This window comes from Platalea leucorodia (genome assembly GCF_965183815.1).
Source record: "Platalea leucorodia genome assembly, chromosome: Z".
Taxonomy (NCBI): domain Eukaryota; kingdom Metazoa; phylum Chordata; class Aves; order Pelecaniformes; family Threskiornithidae; genus Platalea; species Platalea leucorodia.
In genome coordinates, this window is record NC_138858.1 from 87,106,867 (window position 1) to 87,134,788 (window position 27,922).

Below are 27,922 nucleotides of genomic sequence, written 5' to 3' on the forward strand. Positions count from 1 at the left end.
TGATACTACACTAAATGTAATATTCTAGAAGCTGAAACAAGCTTAATGTAAAAGCACGGTATTTTCTTGCCTTTTCGGTAGATGTTAACACTGTTCACTTTGACTCAAAGGACCAGGACAAGGCACTGCTGTATTATGTTTGGGTTCTGAAACACCACGGTCATGCAATTATGGATAAGGTCACTGATTTACGTGGTTCTTAAAATAAGGCAACTATCCATCACGGCCAGCATGCTAGCATGCCGCCAGCCATAATCATATTTACATATGGTTGTAGAATGGATCTGGTCTAGCTTGGACGATGCTGAACTCCAAATGCTTTTAAAAATAGCACTAAGGAGGCGAGAAAGTACTCAAAAGGTTACTTTTTTGAGAGCAAAACCAAAAAGAATTCCATGTAAAAGCACATATTTATAATTAGCAAGAAATCATGCTATTGCTAGGAATTAATTTTCTACTGCAGCTCATCACTAAGAGCATGCTTCTGTTAAAGGCTTTTGCTATACACTCAAAGCCACAGAATCTACTTAAATTTGCCATGAAAGAAAACGTTAAGTAAAACTTACCTTGAGTCCGTTTGCTGGACACAGTCAAAGCTTCCCTGAGGATTATCTTTGCCAACATTTGACAAGTAGAAGTTAAATGTATGCACTTCATTTGGCAGATCAACTTTGGGAATTTTAATAAGCTAAAAGGAAAAAAAAAGTTTATGTAAAAACTTCAATCTACACTCCTTTGCTTGAGATTAACTGGGACCATAATTTTAAATGAGAAACTGTCTTTCGGAAGTTTTGATATGATTTCAGTCATGTCACTAAAAAGGCTGCTTTGGCACAATTCTCCCTCTGAAAGCAGCGCTGGCTACGTGTCTGTTGCAGTGGTAACTGCACCGGAAAAGCTACAGTCGCTCAGCCTCTAATTCAGCAAAGCATTCAAGTAGCAAGTAATCCTTTCCCATTTAGTGGAACTAATATGCACGTGCTTAACTTTAAATGCAAGTGCCCGAGTACAATCAAACGGACTGAAGCTCAGCTAACAAAACAGACGAGAGAACTTTGCACAGACCACATCAGACACTGCCCTGACTTTGTGATTTATTCAGTCCTAATGAAGCACATACGGGAGTCAGCTCCAAGAAGAAAAAAAACAGCAACACCCAAATTACAAGAGTAAAACTTCTTAAACTATGAAATATGAATTTCAACTCCAACAGGCAATAAAAACCTTTTTCTTTTACTCAGCTCTAGATGCAATTATTTGCATAAATGTGAAATGTAAATAGTTTTTGTAAGTTTAGTCAGATGTAACGAAACTTGATTTCCTTGGCTGAACTAATAATTTAGTACAGAATGTGCTGCATTCTGCTGAAGCTTAAAAATGTAAATATGAGAAATCATTAAAATGTTTATTGGCATAAGCATATTTTTCAGTGTGCTGCTATTCAAAACAATACTGAAGCACAAAAAACTACTGCCATGCAACTACTTTATTCTGAGGGTAAAATTAGTTTGCAGTAAATCTAAAAAGCTGTTCTTCTGAAATCTGCTCGAATTTTTAATGGAATATTAAATACAACTGACAAAGATAGATATTTAAAAGTAGTATTCAACAGTCTCTTAGAAACCTTTCTCTCAATATTTTGTTTGTGCGATTGGTGAGTCTTCATAAATGTCAATGTCATTTGCACAATGTGTTACTACAAAACAACTCCATTACCATTCATATTTTTATCATCAGTACTGGCAGAGCTTACCAACAGCTTGGGACAGTGACTGGATGTGAAGGAGAAAGACAAGTCACTTGAACACCATATTCTTTTACTTAAGCTTAAAGTACCAGTGTGCTTAAAAGAGCAATCTGTGCATTTATATGAGAATGGAAATAAATCGGGTAAATTACCAAACACATAATCTTGGATTATATATGCAGCTTTACCTTTTAATGATTATGAAGGCTAACCATCAACCTAAGAATATCATAGGGGCCCAAATGACACTAAAATTGCTCTACATTCTGTAACATTAACTACCACTGATTGAATGTTTCAGCATACTGGTCTTACTATAAATACAGCAGGTATGTATGTATGAATTTGACAATTTGAATTCAACCCACTGTAGAAGAGGTAATGTTTTTTAGCCTGATATACTTTTTGGAAAACCAAGGAATATATGCTATGATCAGTCTAAGGCTGGCCCTCAAGAAATACAGCCAAGCAGAGGGAAGCAGGTAACTGTTGCTGTGTATGCTTGGACTTCATTCTCAAAGCTTATTTTGAGCAAATCTTTATTTTCCATTGATTAGCCTAAAGAATGTATATGCATGCAATCATCAGGAATTTTTGTACCCTAATATTTATATTTAAAATTGTGTAAGAATTGCTGTGGGTATTAAATCACAGAGTGGCTCAATGTGTGTTGATGCAATAACGTGAAGACAGAAGCTGGCCTTAGAGCACGTTTAGAAACATGTTTGTTGCTGTTCCACTCTCTTCAGTGAGGTTTTAGTTCTCCCAAATAATGAAAAAGACATTGATAAAGTGTGGAGAAAAACAAGCCTGCCTCCTTACAGGCAGATACCTATGAAGCTTATCACTGACAATGATTTCCCAGGAGCAAACTCAAATGGAAACACTGAGTAATTTAAACCTATACAAATACAGCTTTAACACATACAAACTCTGTAAGAAAGACACCAATGATGATTAGGGAACCAGCAACTGCAACCATTGTGACAGGTTTCTTTGCATGAGTAAAGAAAAGGTCTAGAAATTTACTTTCATTCTGAAATTTTTAGAAATTTTCAGGATATATTTTTCACAAACTTCAGAAGAAGTAGATGACCATTCCTCAGGCATTCATTAATTTGGATGAAGAGAATGCAAGAACTATGGGGGAATATTCCTCTGGTAGAAGATTTCAGGTGCAACTAACCTGAGAATAAAAGTTTAACTCTTTCATCCTCAGTTCCAAAGTCTTACTATTTAATCTATAATGCAGCAAACACAAGCCTTTCATTTTTGTGAACTTTTTTTTGGACCCGTTCAGAATATCCACACAGCCAGAAGCTTTGTCCCTCGAATAAACAAATTTATTGAAGTCTGTCATAATTCAGATAACCCAGTTTAATAAACCTGGGACAAGCTCTGAGGGAAAAAATGCGTATTAAGCTATATTACATGCAATTAAATCAGATAAGCCTGTTTACCACATTGTGGTTCAGAAGTGAAAGCCCAAACATTTATGAAACTGAATGAAGAGTAATTATTGAATCTGCAGGTAATATAAAGGTGTCAGGGACAAAATGCATGAGGATGGAGTTCAAATTCAAAGCAATCTTGAAAAAACGGAATGGAGGTCTGAAAATAGGCATATACTACCTTTCAAAAGAGGCTGTGCAAGGCACCTCATTTTGAAGTAAAAACCCAACACAAGGCAGCAGCTGTACAGAAAACAATCTGCAGGTTACAGTTGAGCATCCAACCAACGCAAGCCCGCAGTATCACACTTTTGCAACACCGGGGTGCACCAACGTGACTACAGCAACAAGAAACAGCAGGTTGAACTGCAGGACGATGATGATGTGAGACTTGCATGTGAGAGCTGCTGCTCTTGGTCCGCTTTCCAGCTCATCAGAGGCTTCCACCACATTTGCCCCCTCCCACCACGACGTCGCAGACCACTGCTCCAGGGAAGCATGATGCTCCAGCAGCTAGCCGTGCAGCACAAATCCCAGCCCCGGTGCACTGTCCGCTACCAATGCCACCCACCAGCTTTGATCTGAAGAGATTTCAAGGATCCTTCCTTGATTTTTTACAAAGACAACCTCATCCCCTGACAAATCAAGTAAACTTGTCTTACAGAGGCACACTTGAAAGCATGGGGTTCTTGCTAGGCAATATTCAGTCTAGAAAGTATTCCTAGGATATTAACAGGTTTTCAGCAGCCTAGAGAAAGCAATACTTGAATGGGATAAACTGGCTGACAACACCTAGGTTTGCAAAAACTAGTCACCTTAAACACTTAAGATCAAGTTTTACTGCTGTTGACATATTTGCCATTTCTTTCCGTATCTTGCAAGACAAAATAACACTTTGAAGTAGTTTATAAACTCCGCAACTTCTGCAAATAAGCCTCCTGTTTTGAATAAACAGTCCTGCTTTTACATTGTAAATTTATATTATACGGTGCTGAAAAGTTCCATAGGCAGTTCAAGGATTTTTGGCTTAATCAGGATTAAGATACTGCATTCAGCTTGAGATAAGCATAGTAACAAAAAGTTTGTTTTTCCTATTCGAGCGATACTTACAGAAGAAGGTCAAGGAGCCTTTATTAAGAACGAACACAGTGCAACCATGTTAATCCATAATAGAAAATAAACTTCTGTTTCCATCAGGAAGCAGCACTGCAAGCCTATTGTCAGTACATTGCTTGTTTCAGAGAAGCTGCTTTTGATTTGTATTCAACCTTCCACGTATAAAGAGCATCCTGGCTGGTACATGGCGTGCAATACATTGAAAAGGAATTTGTATATTCTCTTACAGCAAAGAGGGAGATTTCTGAACAGCAAACATGCACCGTTATTTATAGCTGATCTACACTCTTCTTCCAGAAATAGTGAAGTCCTTGCCACAATCCTCCATTAGATCTACTCTATCCTTATCAGCAGCCAACCAAATAGGTCAATGAAAGGAGACGAGAAAGCCCTGAAGACCAACTGCATGTTTGCACACCTTAGCCAAAGGGTCACCCCGTCGTGTCCAGACAAGGGAAGAGGCCACCTTAAAAGCAGGTGTATATGAGCACAGTTCACAACAATCTCTTCCCCTGGTTTAGGCACCATCCTAATAAAGTGAACCATGCATCTTTCTCCTAGTATTGCCCAACTTGAAGCATGTTAACTAACAGGTCTGCATTGGCAAGTCCGCAGCCTATGTATTTCCCAGAATATGTACTAGCACGGAAAAGTAGGGCATAGTTTTTCTTCTCACATGCCCAAACACATTTATCCTCGCACATACTTCTTTCCTCATTTATGAGAGAAGCCCGTCACGCAAAATACTCTCTCCGCCACCAGAAGACGCATCCACATAGGCAGCTGTGCTAAGCCTTGTGCCAGCTCCCCCATACATCCCACCCAACACATGCCGCCCTCACTGCTCTTCCCTCTGCCGCTTTGCTGCTCAGCGGCCTTCAGGCGACTGACCCAGCTTCAGCTAACACCCAGCTCAGGTCCTCATGCCTGTCTTAGCTGCTACCTTCTAGCTAAGCCCACAACTGATGAACACTTGAAGAATATCACCGCTCTGTTTCACAAGATAACACAGATAAGTTGTGATGGATGAGGATTTACAAAGCAGTAAATAACGCCTACTCATGCCTAAAAGCCTTAGCGTCCCCTTGATGCAATCTGTACCACACGTATGTGCTTCTCCTGCACGGCCAGGAAACAGTATCAGGAGAATGCAGGCACCGAAGGGGAAAAAAAAATCAAGCTAAGATGCACCTAAGACACAGATGGGTGAACACTCAACAGTTTTCCCCACCAGGTTTGACCAAATTTTCTGCTCTTTATTGACCAGCTTTTTGTTTCAAACCCTTCCCTTCTACATTTCCTCTCCACTTTACTTCCAGCTGCCTTCTCACACCGCTTCACCACCTGTACCATCACCCTCCTCCCTTCCTGTTTAGGAAAAAAAATAATTAACACCCCTCCCCCCCCCCCCCCCAAAAAAAAAAAAACTGTCTTTAGTGAATCCACTGATTAATAGACTTTGTCATAGGTGGTGTGTGAGAAAGGTGGTGTCAGAAGCCACTGCAGATGAGTTATTTTCCAGTTCTGGAAACTGAGTAATTGCTTGCTTAGCCTACAGAACTTGCACTATTTTAACAGAAGAGTGCAGGAAGTCTTACCATTAATGTCAAATGCATCTCTCTAGGCTAATGGAGATGTAGAAAAGCTATTTTCTAGATCCACACTAAAAAGACAGGAGTGGCTGAGCGGATCATTCTTAATTGATGGCAGCTGCAGGAAACTTACTCTTTCTGCCTCTGCTCTAAGCTTCCATAAAGAAAATAATTTCACCTATGTTTGCATACAATTCAAAGACAAATTTAATCAACACCCAGAATCTTCCCTCACTGGCAGATTTTTCACCTGAGCAATGTAGCGGATGATGGGACAAGGGACCTCCTGCTTTCAAGTGCCTGAATCTCCAGTACTGACATGACTTTTTAGGACACAACTATTAGGAGAGACTTTAACAACACTAGTGTCAGTTTAATATGACAAGGTGTGCTCTTAAAACACAGCGAAGCCAACCTAACAGGTGGCATCCACGAGCATGTTCCTGCTGCTTCCCCCAGGCCAGCCCCGCAGGGATGCGGAGAGCTAGCCTTGCAGAAAACTACGGAAGAAATTTAACAAACAAACAAACAAACAAGTTTTCCTCTAGGCCATCTTCACTAACAACATCACCACAACAAATGCACAGCGATGGCATTTGCAGAAGGGTCCTCCTTTCCTGGAGCATCACACAAACCAACAAGTGCTTTGTGGCAGTTAGATTTAGCACCAGACGGCAAAGAGAAGTGTAAGTATAGCAGTGCACAGGACAGTAAGGATACCAAACCTATTTACCTATACATGCTTGGGTCCTCTTGAATTTAAAAAAAAAAAGTTTTAGCACAGGATACAGAAAACAAAAGTGGAAGAACAGACATTCTGTAGAGGTTAAATTTTAAAATTTTTATGCTTTTGAAATTTGAGACTTCAGGTTAAAATGGTAAAGTTTTCTTACTGCAAGCTGTTTGGAAATAAAAGGATGCAGAGAGCACTATTAAATCTTCTCAAATGAAAATGAGCTTCCACATTTAAGTGGAAAAACAAAGGCAAAACTTAAACTTGGACGAATTCTGGCAAGCTCAGATCAAGCAGCTGTGCGACCTGGGGAAAGCCAAACAGATGAAGGTATCAACAGAAGTGTGCTTTGTGGCACACGAGTACCCTGTTTCTGCCTCCCGCCTTTCACCCCTCTGCAGGGGGAGTTTTCCCAGCAAAACCCATGGCTGCAGACCCTTCAGCATGCACCAGCACACCAGTCTGACACGCACGTGGAGTGGCGTGCTGTGGTCTGACCTGGCCCCACTGTCACCACCAGCCAAGCTGGAGCACTTCAGGATGAGTGTCAAGCGCTCTTGACCCTCTGCAGCCTACTTGAAAATGTCATTTTAAATTCTACATCTAATGGATTTAGTAACAGAGAATAACCACTAGAACAACTCAGACCCTTGACTTTAATCCCTTCCTCTTGGTAATTGATTTCTGGATCTATCATTACACTCTCACTCTGACATATCATCCTCATTGTCTCTCATAACAGCAGTTTTCATAATTTTCTCCTGAAGCTCCCGTGTGGACTCGCTCCAATTTCTCTGGCTTGTAGCTTTTTGTCACTTCTGTCCTCCTCTTTTCCAACATTCGCGTTGATACCGTGTGCTGTTGTAGTACCCTCAATTCAGGCCAGATGTATTTTCCTCTCCAAGCCCGAGTCAATCTCTTCCCTTTCTCAACACATCTACCCACTCTCTCCTCTTATTCTTCCACAGTACAGCATCATGTCATCAGGTTGACATAACCATGGTATTTTTAGGTGCCTTCACTCAGCAGATGTGTTTGAAGTCCTCTCTCTCCTTTGTCTCTTCTCAGAATCATTCCCACCTTACCATCTCACCAGCGGTTTTCCCCCAAAGCCTTACTTTTAAGGATAAGATTTGGTAGCTCACAAGCCTGAGCTGAAATCTGCTTCCTGCCCTGTGCAGGCAGCCACACCAGTGCCCAGCTCATGCCATAAGTCTCTACAACAGGATTAAAGGATTTAAAAATTAACAGTTCCAGAGCCCTCAAAGTTAGGCTTCTATTATTTTTTTGAGAGACATTTCTAATTAATGCATTTTCTAAGCTGAAGTTTACTCACAGGTTCTCTAGAGCAATGCTTTATTTGCCAAGAGGCAAACCCCTGCTACTGGGGAAGGGCACTACTCGGCTCAGCAGGGACGTTCTGCCGCGATTCATCTAACTTCCACTTTACAAATCCCAAGAAGGACAATTTTTGCCACAGCATTATCTGGATCTTTGCTACAGTGGCTTCTGCCCAGGTAAGCTTGCTCCCAAGCTTAAAATTTCACTCCTTTGTCTGCATTAGTGCAGACATCCAGCCTGCACCTTCAAGGAGACAAAAGTGCTCCAGAAACCTACCTGACCAATTTGAAACTCAAAAAAACTGCTCTTAAACATGAGAAAAATCTCAGCACTGATTTCTTTTGTTTTCATTTTAATACTAGCAATCTTTTTGCAAAATGCTGTTTCCTTCAAGTACTAAACTTCTTCCTCCTTTGTTGTAGCTACACCACAGAACATAAGTGGCCTATGTCCCTTTCAAAACAGGAGATTAAGATGCCTTTCTATGGAAATAATGTGACCACAAATGGTTGCCTTGCAAAAAAATTTAAATGTTTTACTACATAAAAACCATTTCAAATGTATACATTTTACTGATTACGATGACCTGTAGACAAGTGGATAACCTTAAGGGAGAAGACTTTCTTTTAGTTTCAGTCTTCTCCCCCCTCTCCTTCCTTTTTTCTCTCTGGCCTTTTTTCCAAAAGCTTCATATTTGCTCCCCCAAATCCATGCAATTCACCTGTTTGAACCCAAGCGCTGGGCACCATGCTGGTTTCATTGCCGCCAAGCAGGAATCTGTCACCAACCTGCTGCAGAAAAGCTCCTCACCAGGGAACTGCAACCACTGTCCCCAACACCCACACTGCTGCACCTTCCTCTGGTGTGAGGACCAAAGGTTTGCACGGGGCCAGAGTGCAAGGCAGGCAACGACTGTCCCTAAACTGAAGCCAGAGGATTCATCATGCTGCTCAATTTCCCCAAAACAGGTGACTGGTTTTCTGCGCTCACGGGAGGTGGGCGAGATCGCGGTGGCTGCCCCCACAGCAGCTGGAGGCACGGGCATCGCAGCAGAGATCAAGGACGTTGCCAGCTGCGGGTACGACACATGCTTCGCAATTTTATCTCTATATAAGAAATGTATCTGCAAGTTGCAGGATGCAGCAAAGAAAGTTAAAAATACAGGAGGGAGGCCATAGCAAGGAAAGTGAGTTTGTTTAAAACTTATTATCACTATGGGAAGTACACTGGACTATGAACAGACTTTTATTTTCTTTCAGCGTATCCCTACCCCGTTACAAGTCAAGTGTCAATATTCACATTCCTCAGGGCTATTGTATGTAGCACAGCACAGCTGCTACATTCTCCAGGCTGCCTAGGTGTACTCCAAAATGTTTAGTTACAAGGTATTTCTTAAAAATTAACCTGTATCACCATAATGATCCATTTCTTGCAGTCCCTCTGTATCCTCCAGCTACCTCAGGCTCCAGCAGACATTATCATCCAGCTTGTCTGGGACTAAGATGTTCCAGGAGGAAAAGTTCTCCCTGCCAGATGTGCTTTGGTGCAAAAGTTTGTTTTAACAATCACAGATATTTTACTAATTCACAAATCACAGAGTTCTTAGCTGCGTTTTGTACAAACTGTTCCAGTGCTGTTTCAGTGGTTCTCTTACCGAAGAGCATCTAGAGGCTAACTATGCAGCATGTACAGATGATTTATTATCATATTAAATGCAAACCATCTTACTGCATCACTGGATTTGCTGTTGCGCCTTCTGAGACCATCTATATACTTGCAACACTTTTCAGATCCCTTCAGAGCAACTCCACTGTACCACAGAAAAAAATTAAGCTTGCTTTTTTTTTTTTGGCAAAGAGACTGCAGAACCCCCTCTGACACCAATCCTAGCTTCTTGTTAAACATATACATGAAATTAAAGCTCGTCCCTCGCCTCTTCTAGCATAAGGCTCCTTTTCTCAATTCTCACATACAACACAACTCTAGACCACCCCAAGCCAGAAAGCTCTTTTTATTTCTCTACTCCATCCCTTCCCATCATTCGCAGAGGACTGGGACTAGAATGTGTGTAAATAGAGATGGAATATTGAGGATGACTTTTTTTTAATGCTAGTATTTTATCCTCAGCTGGGAGTTAGTTGCCTGAATTGCAGAAGATGTACTCTCAAGAGAGAAATAAAATCACTATTTGTTTTCAGCAGCATTGAAGGAAACATCTCGCTGTCGTAGGTAACTTGTAACTGATGAACGCCAAGGTAGCCTTGGCACTGACGAACACACCTTGAGTGGTCTTCACTCCAGAGACCTCCACCTGGAAACCAGTCCAGAAGAGGAAAGGCGGCCTTTCAAAGGGCCAGGTCAGTCCTCTGCCATGCAATTTGTGTACTCTGGAAACACTCAGAGCATGGTTCCACAATATACAGAAATAATGATCTAACCATTTCCCTCCCACTGTATATACAGCATTAAATGTCCTGTTTTAATGTACCATCTGCTTTAATGACCTTAAATTTCTCTCCCTATTGCAGAGACTTAGGATCTAGAAATCTCTTGCAATAAATTCCTTAGTTTGCATTTCCTTAATTATGGACAGATTTGAAAATTACCATAAGAGATTATTGCTTCTGCATCAAGCAGTAAAGTGCCTGCAGATGTTTCCATCTCATAGAGCATGGGAGCAGACCTTACTGTTGAGTTTCATAATGAAAAAGCACATACCTGGATTAACTTCTTAATAGAAACAACGGAGACACCATTGTAAGTAAACATTTGGCTCTTCAGCAGTCTCGTGACCCCCAGATTTTGACAGCTTTTGATAAAACCCCTAGATTTTTTACAGCTGAGAAAAAGTCTCCCCCCACCTAGTAACATCTCAAACTTCACACACTACTGCTTTAAAGCTGCTACTAGAGAACATGGCAGAAAGCAGCACGTGAACTTCTGCAGAGAGGGTGCAGGGTAGATAAAGCATGCTGGTAATTTTTCTTTCACAGTGTACTACTTTCAGAACTTCATGCTAACAGCTAGGTTAATTATTTATACTCCAAGGGCTTATTTTGAACTCAGGTCCTGCTCCATCCCTTGCAGTGCTGGCGTGCCTGCCGCCACAGCCAGCGGGTCAGGAAGCCGACCGGTGCGGCTGACCAGTCCATTTTACTGGATTACTTCCCAGCCAAATTAGCAAGTACGATTTGCCTCTTGATGGCAGCACAAATTCAAATCGACCTGTGCTCCCAGCCAGTCTCTCCTGGTATAGCTATTTTGGCTGAATCTCTTAACTAAGATGGTTATTCATTCTAGAAAGGGAATTCTTTTGCCAGTATAGTTTAAATATTTGCCAGTATAGTTTAAATTGCGAATAAGCTATAATGAGAAAGGATTTTCTTACAAGTGCAGTGTTAAGACACTTCTGTCTGCACAAGCAGCTTTGTTATAGATACGATTCTTGCAGCATGTGGGTACCCTTCAATCAAAGTGATGCTGAATCAGGACTGTAGTTTCACAGCTGTGGGCAGGAGAACCTCCTCACACCAGCATAAAGACCTTACCTATCCTTCTCTCATCCCTCCCCAGCTACCTCTACACAAGCACTGCACAGCTACATGGAAAACTGGATCAGTTAATGGATCTGAATTAAGGCTAACAGCATAAAAAGCACAATCCATTGTTCAGTGTTTAAAAATGAGTCTTTATCCATGCCTTAAAGTTTAAATATTAAACCCAAAATCTTAAATCATTCTTCTTAGAGATCATAGCCTGTATTTAATTTTACCTTCAGCTTTAGTTCTCCCATTAGCACCACTGACTGATTGTTTAAGAGGACCCGTGGCCTTTAGCAGGCCACATTTCCTCATATCTTCCTTCAACTCTTCAACAGGCTTGAAATATTCTGCTTTAGTCGAGTTTCAGAAGAGGGTCAAGAACCATCAGCAGTCTGTGGTATACAAAACCCCACCCCTCAAAACTACAGTTCTGCTTCACACCTTGAAACCAACCACTTAAAGTCCATTTTAAAATATTAAATTTGCACTGTTCAGTTATGACAAGTTATTCCCATTGCTTTCAAATTTAGGCTAAAAGGTGACAAAAGCAAGATAAAAAAGAAGCATGTCTAAAGTATGATTCTCTTCCACTTTCAGCTACAACTATTAAGCAAATACACAATGAAACATATCTGGCATTAAGCAGATCTTAAGAATGTCTGTAGGAATGGTGGTGGGCTTTTTTTTAATAAGTTAAAGTGGTTAATCTACACTGCATTCATTTTCCAATACAGCAAGAGTACAAAATACTTACCCCTTGGGATCCTTGAAACTGAATTGAAGGTTGAGAAGAAACACGATCCTATGAGAGAAAGAGAATAAGTAGAATGTAAGCAAAATGACAAACCTCTATGCTTTGGCAGAAGTTATTTTGCTGCAGAAAGAGAAGGTGGATGCGCTCACAGCAAACTGGAGGGCTCCTCGCGCCCGTACCATGATGCAGACCCCGGCGGGCAGCAGCAGCCAGGGCTCTGGCAGCAGGGCTGGGCTCCTTGCAGCACCCAGGGTTTCCTCCACTTGGCATTGAGGAGCCCGAGAGGTGATACTTTATCGCACTCAGCAAGGACACTAAGGCACCATGGGGAGTCTGAGAAAATGTTTAAAGTTGTACAACGATATTTGCTAGCATGGAAAGGAAAAACAACCCCTCCTCTGCTCAATGTGCCACTGAACATGAGAATCCAAAATGGCATGCTTTCCCCCTCCCAAACCCTTCCCTGCTGTCCTGGTCACGTACAGATGGGGATTGGCTTCATTTCTGAAGAGACTATTCAATGACACTATTTTTACATGTACTTGAGTTCTGGGTATCAGCTCAAGTTGCGTGATGAACACAGGCAACCTGTCTACTCGAAACGTCTTGATAACGATGGCTTTCCTCATTAGGACAACGCTCAGGACCCCGTCACTTCCCACTGTCACAGATAAGCTGCTCTTTGCCCAAACCCCCATGCACGCACCAGTGCTGCCAGGAGCACTTGCAACACTGGAAATGGAGTCTCCCACCACAGCACCTTTTGTGCTGCTCCCAGCAGTGCACACAGCCCAGCTGCGCTCAGGAAGGCAGGGCATAGCACCCCTTTTCTGCTCTTACACTCTTAACTTAAGCCAATTAACCTCAGCTAGCACACGTCTTAAAGACAAAAAGAGATTCAGTACAATCAAACTGGCTCCAAAAGAATTCCAAGCTCCCCCAAACTCTCCTCACTTCTTCAGCTACATATCTGCCAAGGGAAATAGGCAATATGGCCAAAAATAACAAATGCACCTATGCCTTGGCTCTATAACTTCATGGCACCAAGTGCAGCCTGTTCCTGACCTGCAAGGATGTCAGCACTGCTTCTGTGCTGACACTGCAGTCCATGAAGACTTGCAAATGTTGGGGGGGAGGAGGGGGTGTAAAAAAAAAAAATCAAGGGGCTTGCTAGTTGGAAACTACTTTTCTCTGTCACAAGCTGCCTTCTTGTCAGATCTGCTCCTTGACGCAGCCTAAACAGCAACACCACCAGTGCCAGCAGGAGCCCACTGATAAGAATATCCCATTTTAGCAGCAATGCTGACTTTGCTCAGCTTTACTGAATCCTGAAATTATGCTGCTGGAAACAAAAACATGGGACAGCTATGCTGACTAGCTCGATTTGCTAGGCTTTGTCCACAGGGTGTTACAGGGAGTTTGCCAACACATTGCAAACACTTACACTAAACAGGCTGCACCAAAGGATGACATCCTAATGAATACAGACTTTACTCCAGCAAAACCAAGTGGTTAGGGACTTAAAATTTAGGTGCCATTCAGCAGCATTCAGGACTCAGCATCACTGGAAAGGTGAGGTATGGCCACCTCCTGTCACCTCCTCCCTTCAGCCACAGGTTCCTCCTCCTTCACTTGCGCTTGTCTCACCCTTTCGCAATAAAATCCATCTCACTCATCCAGCAGAAAACTCCCCATGCTGGGCTTGGCAATGAACTGATGCTGTTCATGCGGGTGCCAGCAAGTGCTGGAGCCATTGGTGGGCAGGCAGCAGGAGTGTGCGACTAAGCCGAGCCTCACTAGTGCTCAACATCACCTCTGAGCAGCACCGAACACCAAAAAATCCTGGAGAGTGGCTCAGGCAGAAATAATACCACTGGAGAGCTGGAATTACCACATGAATTGGTGGCGGGGTCTTTAAAAATGGCTATGCTTGTTTTTCCACAATCGGAGGCTTATACACCATCTCAAGTTACAGAGCAGCCAACAACACCTACAACCTTAAGCCCTGAAATGGCTTGCTGCAAATTTGTCTGGTCCACAAACCTTCCGACTTAAAGCCAGAAAGTTTTAGAGGTGAGCCAACATTATTAACATACCTATCTGCTTATCTAGCATATACAAGTAAACTCATTTAAAAAATGCAGTGGGTTACATATGCAAAGTTCAGCACACAGTTATGAATCCTAACCTTTGTCTGAGGTTTTCCAGAATGAAGTTTAATGCTCTACATGGAAATAAACGTATGAAGGCACATCATAAAACACCAAGCCAGACAGGGGATGTCATGATTGCGTACAACCATGCAGCAGCCATCACCTTCTTCTAGTGGCTCACAGAATTTGACACAAGCTGATTTTTGATCCAGAGAAACCATGCAGGCTTCACCAGCCACCTCCTCTACTGCAGCACAAGTACATGCCATTAAAAACCCCCAAATTTAGCAGGGCATCAAGCAGAAAGGTCTCACCTACCTACTGGCAGATGGTCTGGAGCAGCAGGCTGCTGCAGTGGGGACAGAGGCAGGGGACCTTGGCCCTCCAGCCAAACCTTCTGTCACCCCCATGTCCAATGAGCCGACTGCTTTGAACAGCCACCACGCGGACCTCAGGCTTCAGGCACAGATGTGGGAACTGCCTCTCCAAACCCCCATTCACTCTGCTTCCCCAGGATCACCCAGCTTTCCTGTGTTTCTTTTCTTGCAGCAAAGAGCACGAAGTTTTGGAGAAGCGGCTCTCTGCTGGAGCCCAGAAGTCCCACCACTTTCCTGTGTCTATTCCCCTCGTACTTCCCCACCACCCACCCTTGTTAGGAGTGTTAGAGCGTGCATCCCCCGTTAGCCCTGTTCTGCATCCGTTCACACACTTGTCCACAAATTAGCCTAGCCCCTGCCTGAAGCCGCTGATATTGCCTGCCCCCAGCCTCCTATGACAGCAAGGTGCAGTAGTCCACCATCAAACAGGTGAACAGACCCACCTGCTTTACCTTTATCTGCTGGTTCCATCAAGTGCCCTCTCACTCCAGTATTGCAAGATACAAGCAGTATCAGCTCTACCATCACATCACCTACGACTCCCCAAGCTGCAGCCCTGGATCCTTCACTCCCCAGTGGAAAGCCCTAGCCTCCATGGTCTCTTCTTGCACAGCAGATGCTACAGCTGAAGAGAGCGAGCAGAGGACAGCTCTCCTCCCTCGCATCCCTCACAAACCAGGCTTGCACAGGGGACTTGAAATGTGGGTGGTCCAAGAGCTTTACACACTGCCAAAGGGACCCTTTGCATCACCCTTAATGCCCTCCCAGATGGTGCCCAGCTCCCTGTTAGATTTTCTGGCTGCTGATCCATACTGAACAAATGCTTTCTGAGGACTGGAAATTGCAACTCCAAGATCTCTCATTTTGTAGCTGCAACTGCCTATTCCAAGTTTCATGTCATGCAGAGCTTATTTTTCTCCTACATGTTACTTTACCTATGGTGAAAACCATATGCCACTTTTTTTGCCACCAGTCCAGATTGGTGAGGTCTTTCCAGAGCTCCTCAGCATCACTTTCTGATCACCTGAAAAACCCGAGTATCACTTCCAAGCTTTGACATCTCAATATCTTCTCCAGGCCATTGCTGAATATGTTAAGTAAAACTGGTTCCAGGACTGACACCTGGGAAATCAGAGGTGGATGTGCTTCCCTGCTGAAGAGGCACCACTAAGCCAGACCCATTTCTGCACATCGTTCCTCCGTTGCCGATCTGACCAGCATCACCTCTCACCTAACATGTGAGCTGACCCCTCCTCCTAATCTGCCCTCACCAGTTTGGCCCGTTCAGCCCAAAACTTCTGGAACAGCACAGGCTTGAAAATCCTATGATCCCACACCTGGGGCATAAACTCCAGAGTCCCATCTAGTTAATCCAAGGAAGTGATTCTGGAAAAACTGTTAGCGCCCAAAACAGCTGGAGCAGCATCTACATTGCCTCTCTAAAGAGTAGGAATAATCAGGCGCCAACTCAGCTGAAAACCAAGCTACAAAGAGCTCCAAGCACACTTCACTTAAGTCATTACTCCTTATTTGCATCTGAAGCTTTTATTTAAGATAAGGAACAAGTTCTCCTCAACAGGACTGCTTAAAAAAAAAATTAGCTAGAGGAGCTGCGACATTCAGGTCTTAAATCTCTAATTTGGAGGCCAAAAACTCAAGAACTAGCTGGATTGTCTTCTCCAGGTTCACTATTTTGCTTAATAGTCTTTGGGCAGGGACTGTGTCTGCTCGGAAGACTCAAGATCTGTGGACACACATGGCACACTGCAAATAACTCAGATATTTATAAGGCACCACCCTTGTATATGAAGCTAATTATCTACTGTTTTTCAGGCACGTTGACTCAGAGTGAGCAGAAGATGCCTTCGTATCAGCACATTAGAGATCGTAATGTATAATAAAATTTTTCATATGCTTCCATAATTTTTAAAGAGCTATGTATTATGTAGAAGGAGGCTAGGATAAGATACTGGTGCTCTCTAGCAATGCCAGCCTAAGGATTTCCCCGATCCCCTCCTCCTCCTTTTGGCAGCTTCTCTTCCCTGCCTCAGGGCTTACAGCCGCCCACTGAGCCCAAAAGAGTTATTTGTCAATTCAGAGCATGGCTGTGCATCAGCACAACTTATGCTGAGGAATTATAGAGGTCTCCTCGCAAGGAGAAGAAAAACCATCTGGAAGGAAAGACTACCTGCACTGATAAAGTCCATTAAATTACTATAGACAGTATATTACTGCCACGGAGGATCCCTCCTTATGTACGTACTCCAGCGAGCGCATCAGCCACATCATGCTTCCCAATGGCTGCAACGACCAAGGAACTGAAGCAGCCAGCCAGGCTGCACTTAACGAAGTTCAGATTGCCAACTCTAACCTCCAAATGTGTTATGTATTGAAATAACCATGTTGTGAGGTGGCAGAACCATTTTGATACATGGATGTGGAGATACAACAGGAATGTAGCCTCCTTTGGTGTATCCACACTGATTAGTTTTCGAGTTACATTGCTTTGTTGGTGGGGTTTTTTTTAGATATACAATGTCTTCCATGATCTGGACAGTACTCAGTAGGCAGGAAAACCCAAAACATTTAAAAAACCTTAGCACACAGCTCCACGACCTGGTTACTATACAAACCCCAGAGACACAGCACTCATCATTACACCAAGAGTACTTCACAAATACCAGTGCATTTATCCTCCTATTTGCCACAAGCAGGCATTACCACCACTTTACAAGCAGTAACAGAAAGAGACTATTACAATCCGCATTACCTGGTACTTTCGGGTGTCAGCTGTGAAAAATCCAAGTTCTGATTTTCACCGAGACTCGTTGGCACTTGACATTCTCACCTGTAGCACCTGGTTCCCTTCACTGCACCCATGACCAGGGCACAGCAGCAGCAGCCTACACAAGGGATGCTGCCAAAGTGAGCACTCGACCATCTGATGCCAAAACCAGACTGCCAGCACCGGCACTGGGATAAGGTAAGCAGAAGCAGTGTGCACGGGCAGAGGGGAATGGGCCTCCCTGGTGCATCTCATCAGCTCACCCCATCTCCTGGATGCTTTCACAGCATTGATGTTGCAGCCCTGAGGCCAGACAAGAACAGCCTTAGGAGAGGGGAAGCAGTGGAGATGCTGGCTCAAAAGGTGGGACTGCCCTTCCTAGGGAAGCTGACAAATAGATCTACTTAGCTGTATTGGAAAACAAAGTTGTGTTCTTGCTGCATGGCCATCAACTGCTCAACAGCCCACAGTGCCTGAAAGAGGAAGGCCTGGCTCCTTTCTCTACCTGGTTCCCTCCAGCACTTGTGGGTCTCTTCTGTAACCTCATTCAACTCGCTAACCTAGAACATTCCCAAAATATAGTTAAATGGGTAGTTTTCTCCAATGGAAAAAAGTGGAACGGGACTTTCCCCTTTCAGGAGTCATGAAACCTCAAATCAGTTGAAGCCATCTCAAAATTTCACTCTGGACGTTCAGTTCAGTTTTGTATCTAGTGATCACCTGTGCAGAGTGCAGGCAAGGCACTACGATCAAGCCATCACGTCTGCTAGGACAGTGTTTAATTGCCCTAAGTTCTTCCTGCAGTCCTGTGTCTCATCAGCCACAACCTTCCGACATCTGAAACAGGATACACATCTTAGTCACTTCATACCAGACCTCTGATTTATCCAGGGCACAGTCCTGTGCGCTAGACAAGGTAGGAATTCAGCGGGAAGGCAGTGAATCAATACCACTGGAAGGACTACAGCTACCACCCAACTACCCCAAAGAAACTGTAGGGATTAAGATTTTTTTTTTCCCCACTAACAGACTTGTTTGAAATCAGACTCAGAAGTTAGCGACAACACAAAAACACGCAGAGTGATGCCACCCAGACCTTGCTGCCATAAGGAAACAGGTTCAAAAGAGCTTGCAATCAACCAGTCATTGATGAAAATGCATTTATAATGAATACTCGCATTGCTTGAATCGATTAACTCTGCATTATCAGTTACATCATACATTAAGATACGTGCAATCTTAAGATTTCAAGAAATCAAACAAAAATAGACACACAACTTATTATCAACTTTCCATCACTATATTTAGGCTGGCAACATGGAGGCAAAACCACAAAGATGTCACATAGGCGCATCCCTTCTTTTGCACAGAAATGAACATCACTCCCCTGCAGTTTGGATATTGGTGGCAAACTTGCTAGTGGCAGATTTTAATTTAAGTGCCGACGGCAGAATGGAATGACTTGGGCTCTCCCAGCTCCACTGTAGGCTCTAGAAGTGCCCTGCAGGAACCAGATGCTCCTGCACACTCCTGTTCCTGGGATGATCTTCAATCTCTTCCCTCAACCTCTTCAGCCATGCTTTTGCTCACTGCTAGCTCGCTCCACCCCGTTCCCTTTCCCTGGGAGATGGGAGAGACAATAACGAGCTGAGCTCAGCCCTTGGCTGCCCACTCAAGAGCTCATAATAATCCTTGCTCCCAGTCTTCTCCATCACTCTCAGTTAACCCCAGTCTGCTTTTCTCTTTTCCTAAGGCTCATCTTCCCAGTTTTCTTGTGTCATCACCTTTAGTTCCCCCTCCAGCCAAGTCCCACATTGTTAACTCTGCAGCTGCTCATCTAGGGTAGCATCTCTGCACTGCAGGTGCCAGAGTCCATCCTTATTCACCTTAATCTAACTCCAGCACAGCTGTGGGGACATGCAGGCTACAGTTTTGAAAAAAAGACTAACAAGGTGTCCACCTTATAGCTGACCTCAAAAGCAAAAAAGCAAAACCTAAGACATCTGCCCTACCTGTGAGCAGAAGCACATCCTCATGCCCAGCAGGACCCTGCCAGAGCTCCCTAAAAGGCCAAACCTTTCAAACAAATGAGTTTCCTAACCTCCAGCCCAAACCCTGGACATCTGAGGCAGATACAAGCCATGGAGAAATTTGAACCTAGGAAATGAAATATGGCAGAGCCCCATGGCTCCATTTCAATTGCTTAGAGCAGGGGAACATCAGGCAAAGATCACATTTCACATGTTTACTGACTCAGCAGCTCTGCAGCTGGAACATCCCAATGACTGTTTGAAGAATAAAAACTTAAATGTAAAACAAATTCCTAAGAGTCACAATTACCCTTTGGTTTGAAAAGGTCAGATTTTATAGGCCAAAACCTTTGCTTTAACAGCATGCAGAATAAAATATACACCTCCAGCTGCTTTTACCTGGAGAAGCACAGCTGAAACATGACTGTAGATAGACATTAATTCTGCAAAAAGCCACATCAGTTGAACACAGCGCTGTCCCCGCTGCTCTGCGGACACTATTCAATGCAGTATTCTCCAATCTGCTTCAGAGTAGTCAGCAGATTAGGTCAGGCCACCACCACCAACAGTGAAATTATGTGCTGTAGCCAAGCCAGGTGAGAGGCTCCATGTGCACCAAGATGAAACAACTCCATTTCTCTTTAACCTGTTCTCTTTATACTGCTTCTGAGGATCACGTAGTAAGCCAACTTTACCACTAAGACAGCAAAAAGTGATTTTTGGTTTTTTTGTTGGGCTAAGTTTCTGCACAGAGGGTGGAGTTACATGCTATAACTTGAGCTAATCTAATCAGTTAGCTGCCACTGAAAAAGGGAGGTTCTGCTCCCACCGCTTATCCTAGCCACGTGCTCTCTGTGCCCTCCCATTGCCTTAGCTCTCACGCTTCTCCATCCAGCACTAAACCAGTGTGCAAAAAGAAATAAAAGAACCTCACAACTAAATAAATTGGTTCAAAAAAGCCCCAGAGGGCAATACAAGGGATGGAGGGAGGTGACACACCAGTGCCAACAAAGCTGTGTCTGGCAGCAGCGAGATGCCAGAGCAGCTGAGCCCTGGAGTGTGGTCCCACTGGCAGGCGCAGCTCTGCCCAAGGTGGGCAGGGACCGCTCAGCCTTGCTTTTAGAGCAGGACCACAGACATCCTGCCTGTACATGGGCCTTAGGTACCGCACCAGGGCAAGTCATCCTGCGCTTCTCGCCACTTTCTCCTGCGGAGCGGCTGCAACTCTGGCCTCTGAGGGCAACACACGGCACTTAACCAAACTAAAGCCAAAATACTACTCCCTGCTAAATACAACTTGATTTAAAAAACCTGAGCCATGCTTTAAATTAATACTGCCACAGATGATGCTCAAGGATCTTAAAGCATGCTGCTCAATATTGTTGAAGGAAACCTAGGCAAGAAAAATGTCCTCCATCATCTCAATCCAGTCTACCCCAGGCCATAATGATGGAGCGCATAGAGTAGGGAAACAGGATTTGTCCTCACCTATACTAACCTGCAGAGATCAGGCCTGCTGAAGAGATACAATCTCTATTCTGTATTTCTGAAGGTGGAAGTGAAGTTAGGTGTTTTTAATTTAAGAATTTAAGAGTCTTTCGAGTTTTCTTTAACTGTCATGCCAACTAAGAAAATCCTTAGCAGAGGTAACGACAAGGAACGAGTGCTTCATTCTTTATGCAGATTGTTTAAATTTGAACGTTAAGCAATTAAGTATACAGAGCCTGATTACATGCTGCCTAGGTTCTACAGGTGATGGGATAAGTAGGTCATCAGAGGGTTATCCTGATTTCTCACCTCCACACACTTTCTGCGATATTACTTGTGTTACACAGATAAGATCTTCCAGCACAGAACAGAGGCAGCAGAAGAGCTGTAGGTTACCTTCCTTCCCTTTACTGCATTCCCCAGTTCTCGGGAATGCTGGTTTTAAGCCTTCATTGCAAATTTTTCAGTTGCACAGTCAGAACTGAAATGCATCAGCAATGTAGCTGAGCACTAAGCTAGCGAGAAGAAAGGTATCACCAGCTACAGACCATCAATCCTCTCCTCCTCTGGCACCGGACAGATGTGTGAGCTAGCACATCACAATCAGACCTATTTAACATGGAGGCAACAGAAAGAGATAGCTGCTTCTCCCTCCCTCATTCCTCCCCCTGATGCTGATACTCTTGTCAAATGTTAATAAAACAAACCAAAAAGCACCTGCAATAAGATAACTCTGAGGATCACTTCCTGAAGAGTGCCACAGGAGTTTTTCCACCAGTGCAGAAGTTAGAAATGCGTGATTTGGTTGAAATGTTTAAAAGTTGACCCTTTCTAAACCCAGAAATTCCAGAACCTAGAATAACAAAGCTTGAAGTTTTTATGTTCCACTATTCTTCCACTTGCCACTGTTCAAATGGCACATTCAAACTCCAGCAGGACCAGATTACGGAAAGCATACCTGCAGGAAGAGCTGGAGTCTCCTTTACAGTTACGGAGAAGAAGAAATAGCGAAATAGGGAAAAGAATTTCAATTATTTTCTTGATCATAATGACCACAAATAGCTCTTTATTCAGTTTGCAATATTCTGATGATTAGGCATGTATTACTCATTTTTCATGCAAAATTACATTAACTTGGAAATTGATCTGGTTTAGAAAAAAAACACAGGTAAATAATTTACCCAAGTTGTTTCATAAATCAGAAATAATTAAACCTCTTCCAAGATGTATTTACCTGCAGTGAAGAAGGCAGTTTTATTAGAGTCAGCACAATTTCCAACTTGTCATGTGTTTGAACATGCAGAAGTGTCCGATTTCAAACGGCAACATCACATATCGCACTTCCACAAGGTGTGCGCAACCTTTCGGGATCTCCGCTCCCCGTCACAGTGTGAAATACCCGAGGCGAGGAGCGAAGCTCCTCGACGCTCGGCTCCCATCACGAGGGAAGGGCTCCGATCCCAGACGCGTGTCCCACCTGCATCCCACCGGCTGTGGGAAGGCATCCTTTCTCCAGAGCACAGAACTCGTTCGTCCTGAATTAATGACTTTAGATTAGCTGCAAGGATCCCGGCATCACGAAACGCGGCTGCGACTGCAAATATCAAATACCTGAGTCACTTTTAAACACGGCACGGACGCACGCTGGCTTCGAGCCTTTTGCAGCCCCGCAGAAATCCCTGCCGCTGCCCACCTGCAGGGCTGCTTCGCCCGCCGTGACAGCACAGCGGCGCTTGGCAAACGCTTGTATAAATGACGTATAATGATAAATTCATTAATTTTAGCCAGCAGGCACGCCGAAGCGCCGCTGAAAGTTGATCAAGTGTCACAGCGCGGAGAACATGCAACAACCCCCGACTTCCACCGGGCGCTTCGGCCGCGTCCGCCGCGGGCCGCCTGCACCGGGAGGGCTGCGCCCCGGGGAGCCCAGGCAGCAGGAGCGGGCACCCGGCCCCGCCCGGCGGGTCCGCCGCCACCTGCACACCCGCCACGGCGCGTACTGCGGGAGGGACCCCGCGGCAGAGGGGAAGGCGGGTGGGGGGTCGGCCGAGGCTGAAGGTGCGGCCGCCGAAACCGCGGCAGCCCCCGCCCCGGTGCAAACCCGCAGAGCCCGGCGACCGGCCGCGCCCCCCGCCCCTCACCTTGCAGCCCTGGTAGCTCTCCAGCGTCCGCAGGGCGGTCTCGGTCAGCTTGACGTGCAGCACCGTCAGGTTGGGCGCCTCTCCCCCGCAGGACACGCCGTACCGCTCCCCTTCCCGCAGCTCCGCCATCTTACGCGCCCCTCAGCCGCCGCCGCTGCCGCCGCCGCCGCCGGCCGCTACGGCCATCCCGCCGCCGCCGGCCCCGCCGCGCGCAGCCGCGCCGCGCCCATTGGCCCGGCGGGGCGGAGCCCCCGGTGGGGGGCGGGGCCGGCGCGCGACGTCACTGTGGTCGCTCGGCGGCGGCGGTTGGGGCGGGGCGGCGGCGCCGGAGGGGCGGCGGCAGCGGGCGGCGGAGCGGGGCCGGCAGCGCCGCGGCGGGCTTTGGTAGCAGTGAGGGTGCAACGGGGGGGCCCGGCTGGCTGCCCGCCCCCGCCGCGGCCCCGGGGCCTGAGGGGAGCCCGGTGACGGGCGGCCCCGGCCTTGGAAAAGTTAGGCAGCGCACCTGCGGGCGTCGGGAAACACGGCGTCCTGCGCGCTCGGTGCGCGTCACCGTGCACCGAAGGGTGTTGGTACCTCAGGGTCGATTTTCCGGCTTCACCTACTGCACTGCTGTCACTAATTACTGCTTTTTTTTTTTTTAGAAAAAATGAGCACACTGGCCATTCAAATTGTTGAAGCAGCTTTCTAGTTGAATTGAGTGCTTCTGTAGAAAACTCGGCTCTATTGTCTCGTAGGTAATGGAGCAGCTTAATAACCACTAACCAGAACATCAACGTGTAGCCCTCCTAGCCCAGGCCAGTCCTACCCTGCGTAAGTCAGTCAGTCAGGATTAGTGCAGATGCATGATTGTTCAAATTCCATCTATTTGACGAAATCCTCCAGGGTCTTTTCTCACCCCATCGTTTCCTAAAAAGAGGCAAGCCAACAGCATGCAAAGGCTCCCATGTGCTCTGCAGGAGGAGCTGACATGCAACAGCGATCGGTTTAGCACTGACCAAAATTACAGGCTGATAGTTCTGCTGACTGCAGGTTGCCATTTAAGTTACTTGCATCCATGGAAAATATTTCATAGGCAGCTTAAAATAGTTTTACTTTCATTTTCTCCATACCCAATCTTACTCCTCTACGATTCATCTCAGCTGGTACCAAAAAAACCTTGTCCAGTCATTACAGGGTTAGGGTTCAAAAGCATGCTATTAAAAATGTGTTGACTATTATCTTCCAAAGCACATTTTTCATGTCACAAATTAAGATCTTGTCTTTACCTTCAAGACCATGTCCCATATCTGCCCTGGTCTGGTCTCCTGGCTGCCATGCTCAGATGATAATTTACTGTTTTGGTTTTCATCTCCACCAGTTTTGTTCTTTTCCTCCACTAGTAGTTGCTCTTTCTTCTATACTGCCCTAGATCAAAATACCTTTCTGATACATACACACACACACACACACATTTATGTGTGTATATATACACCCTCTATATGCATACATGTATATATGTACATATATATATACACACCCTCATACAACCCCCTTTCTCAATATGTAATTTCTCAATATATACCTGTTTAGCTTCACTTTTTTGTGATGCGTATTTCCTGGCCAAATTAAGCAAATAAAATATATAAGAAGAAGAAACCTAATGGTAACAATCTCTTGACCATATCATGCATAATTCTAGCTACACTGTGTCATTTCTTATTTAGGGAAGGCTTAAGTAACTCCTATAAATGTTATACCTATAGGTGTGTCTATGCAGTGTTCTGTTGCAATCAAGGTTGCCTCTATATGGTTCTTTCCAAGACTGGTTCTCTGGAATGTGAATCAATCTTAACATGACTACTTTATTGTAGAAATAATAACATCTCAGGGACCAATAGGATATGGAGAGCAGGCATCAATGATTTCTTCGAAACGCCTCGATACATAGGTCTTAAAGTTTTCACCAGGTCATAAGATATGCAGCAAGTGGTAATCCAGAGTCTGTACAAAAATAAAGACAAGGAAGTAGAAGGAAAAATGTACGAGTGCCTTGAAGAGATTTCACATTTTTAGTAAGCCAGTGCATTCATCCTTCTCTGAGCTCTCTGTTCCCTTAACACACTCTGCCATTTCTCAGCCCTTTAGAGAGTTTTTTGCTTTTTGCTTTCCTTCTGTTTGGTTTCGGGGGGTTTTTTCGGGGGGGCGGTGGGGTGTATATAATGATTTTCTCTGTATGTTCAGATACCAGGTGAACGAAAAACTGAGAACAGAGCAGTCTGCTTCAGCTCCCAACTTTGAGATGTTTCCATCCGTTTCCCCTTCAGTAGGCTCCCCAACACATCACCACAGGAAGAAGGTGGCAGATCCTCTCCCCCACCAACAGCCCCAGGAAAAGCAGAGAGATACTCGTCTGTGAGACACACAACTGGGAGCTTTAGTAAAACAAGCCAAAGGTTTATAGTGGAAAAATAAACACCTTCAGCAATTGCAAAAGCAAAGCCTAATTTATGCTCATTTCACGCACTTGCAGATTTTCTTTCTGCTGTTAGTTTTCATATGTGAGAACATGCAGAGTGTAAATAATCTTTTGTAGGAAATGAAACATTTCTGGTCATTCAGTTAACTTAGGATCTGGTCCAGCTGCTGTTATTATCAGGATCAAAGTGAACAAGGATACAATATGAGACTTGCAAAAAAATAATGGACAGCTTACCAGGTTGATGATGGTATTGCAGCTTGCTCTTTGGTTTTACAAAGTGAGTTCGTAGGCCTTATTCCCAAAAACAGCCCCCCAGAAGAAAACCCTGCATGCATCCCTCAGGAGTCAACAGCCTTGCATTTGCCATGCTGCAGATTTTTGGGTCTTTGAGTCTTGCCTATATTGGGAAGAACCTGTGGTCTTGTCAATGCATGAAGTTGCACCTTTTTAATTAAAGGTGAAATTGCATGCTGAGCTACTTAAACTGGTGCAGCTTTGTAAATGGACACCTTTAGGCTAATGACAGAGGTTTCTTTCACAGTAAATTGTTTAAGCTTATCTTGCAAAAGTGAATTAAGAAATGTTGACACAAACTGCTTCAGTGGCAAATGATAAGTGAAATAATTTCTTCCACTGGCACAGGTAGGTATGAAAGAAAGCTGTTTTTTTCTTTCATTTAAAGTGCAAATTCCATGCTGACATGAGCTTTAACGTTTGTGCAGTTTCTAGATCTTCTGATAATTAGAGTTTTTTCAAACGGCATTCTGGAAGTGTCAAGGTGAGAAATCTAATTTCATCTTAAGAAGCTTAAACTATTGCTTCTTTCTGATAGTTGCTTTCTATAAGCAGAGGCTAGTATTTATTTGCAAGGTTTGGGAGGTTTTTTGTTGTTGTTTGAAGTGGAAAAGGAGAGTGTATGAAGGAAAGGAGCTGACTATACTGCTAGTTTTGTATACTATTTCCTCTTCCATAGTCTGCTTTGCCCAAGAAGAGCTGCTTGGAGAAAGGAGCTGTAAAATAAGAAGCTTGGTAGCTGGGCAACAGTGTCATTCATCCCTTGCCTATTGAGGTGTGACAGAGCTGCGTGTGTGCCGAAAGGAGGCAGGGGGTGCATATGGAAAAAAACAGATGCCATTCAGAGGTGCACAATTCTGCTGATAGAAAATACAAGAACCAAAGGGAATAGACAGATGAGAGCAGACTGTTTTCATTCCTTCTACTGCTTTTCCTGTATTTCATTCTATAATGAAATGAGCAAAAATGCTTTGCAGTTTTTCAACACTGTAGCGCATTTATACGCACACACAAAATTAAAGAGCAAGCAACGATTTTAAGGCATATGGCGTGTTAGCTTGCAGGCTGCTGTGGTATGTGGTTTAGTTGGCAGGTGGTAGGAATCGGGCTATCGTTCCTGTGATGCCGTTGCCAAAAATCAGCATTGCTTTGCTCTCTGTTCAGGAAGGGAGGAAGGAGATAGCGATGCTTTGGAAACCCTTCGTTTCTGGCAAGGGTTCCTCCAGATTCCTGTGCTGGTGAGCAGATGGCGGCTCAGCACCCCTGAAGTGCCACTGCCGCAGGAGAGCAGAGCACCAGGGACACAGGGCTGGCTGGTAGGTGCCTGATGAAGGCAACTAATTGCAAAGGACTTTCACAGCTACAAGTTTTTGGCATGATCTTCCTCTCACTAATGTCAAGGGCAGGAAGTCCACATGCTCCTGTTCAGTAGGATCAGATCTCACAGGTGGTTGCCATTACCCAGTTTATGGAGTTTTGGGATTTTCTTTTTTTATGCTTGGTAATTGATGGTGCTATAACCAAAGTTCAGGTGGTTACAGTCCTGCACGCTCTTATTGTGGTGCAGAATTGAAGCCACTGAAACACGTGGCCAGCTTGGATAAACAGGACCCCTCAAGTTCTTATGGGTAGCACTTCTTCTAACGAACATGCTTTTTAAAAAAATAAAGTAGCCAGCATTTGAGGAGAAACAGCCGATTACTGCAGCAAAGCAGCCAATTGCATTGTTTGTTCCTTCTTTAATGCACTGTGAGGTCTTTGTAGTTTGTGGAGCAATGCAGGCTGCAGTGATAATTCATGCTGCTGAAGGAGTGGTGAGTGATGTGGGCATATTTTGTGGTCTGCTATGAAAAATTTCCATTTCCTCATTATACAGGTTAAAAATGTGCTCCCACAGATAGTGGAAACAAAGTCTTAAGT

At 44.4% G+C, this 27,922-nt stretch overlaps 1 protein-coding gene across 1 annotated transcript in view; it reads right to left on the reverse strand.

Annotated features, from left to right (window-relative positions):
* Positions 1–23,440, reverse strand: part of ELL2 (elongation factor for RNA polymerase II 2) — a 44,427-nt gene extending 20,987 nt beyond the window's left edge. The window contains exons 1-3 of the mRNA XM_082336193.1: positions 23,251–23,440; positions 12,277–12,324; positions 567–688 (exon numbers count right to left, since the gene is read on the reverse strand). Coding sequence (XP_082192319.1) covers positions 567–688; positions 12,277–12,324; positions 23,251–23,379 — 299 coding nt within the window. The 5' untranslated portion in view covers positions 23,380–23,440. The remainder of the gene's footprint in view (positions 1–566; positions 689–12,276; positions 12,325–23,250) is intronic.
* Positions 23,441–27,922: the final 4,482 nt, after the last annotated feature.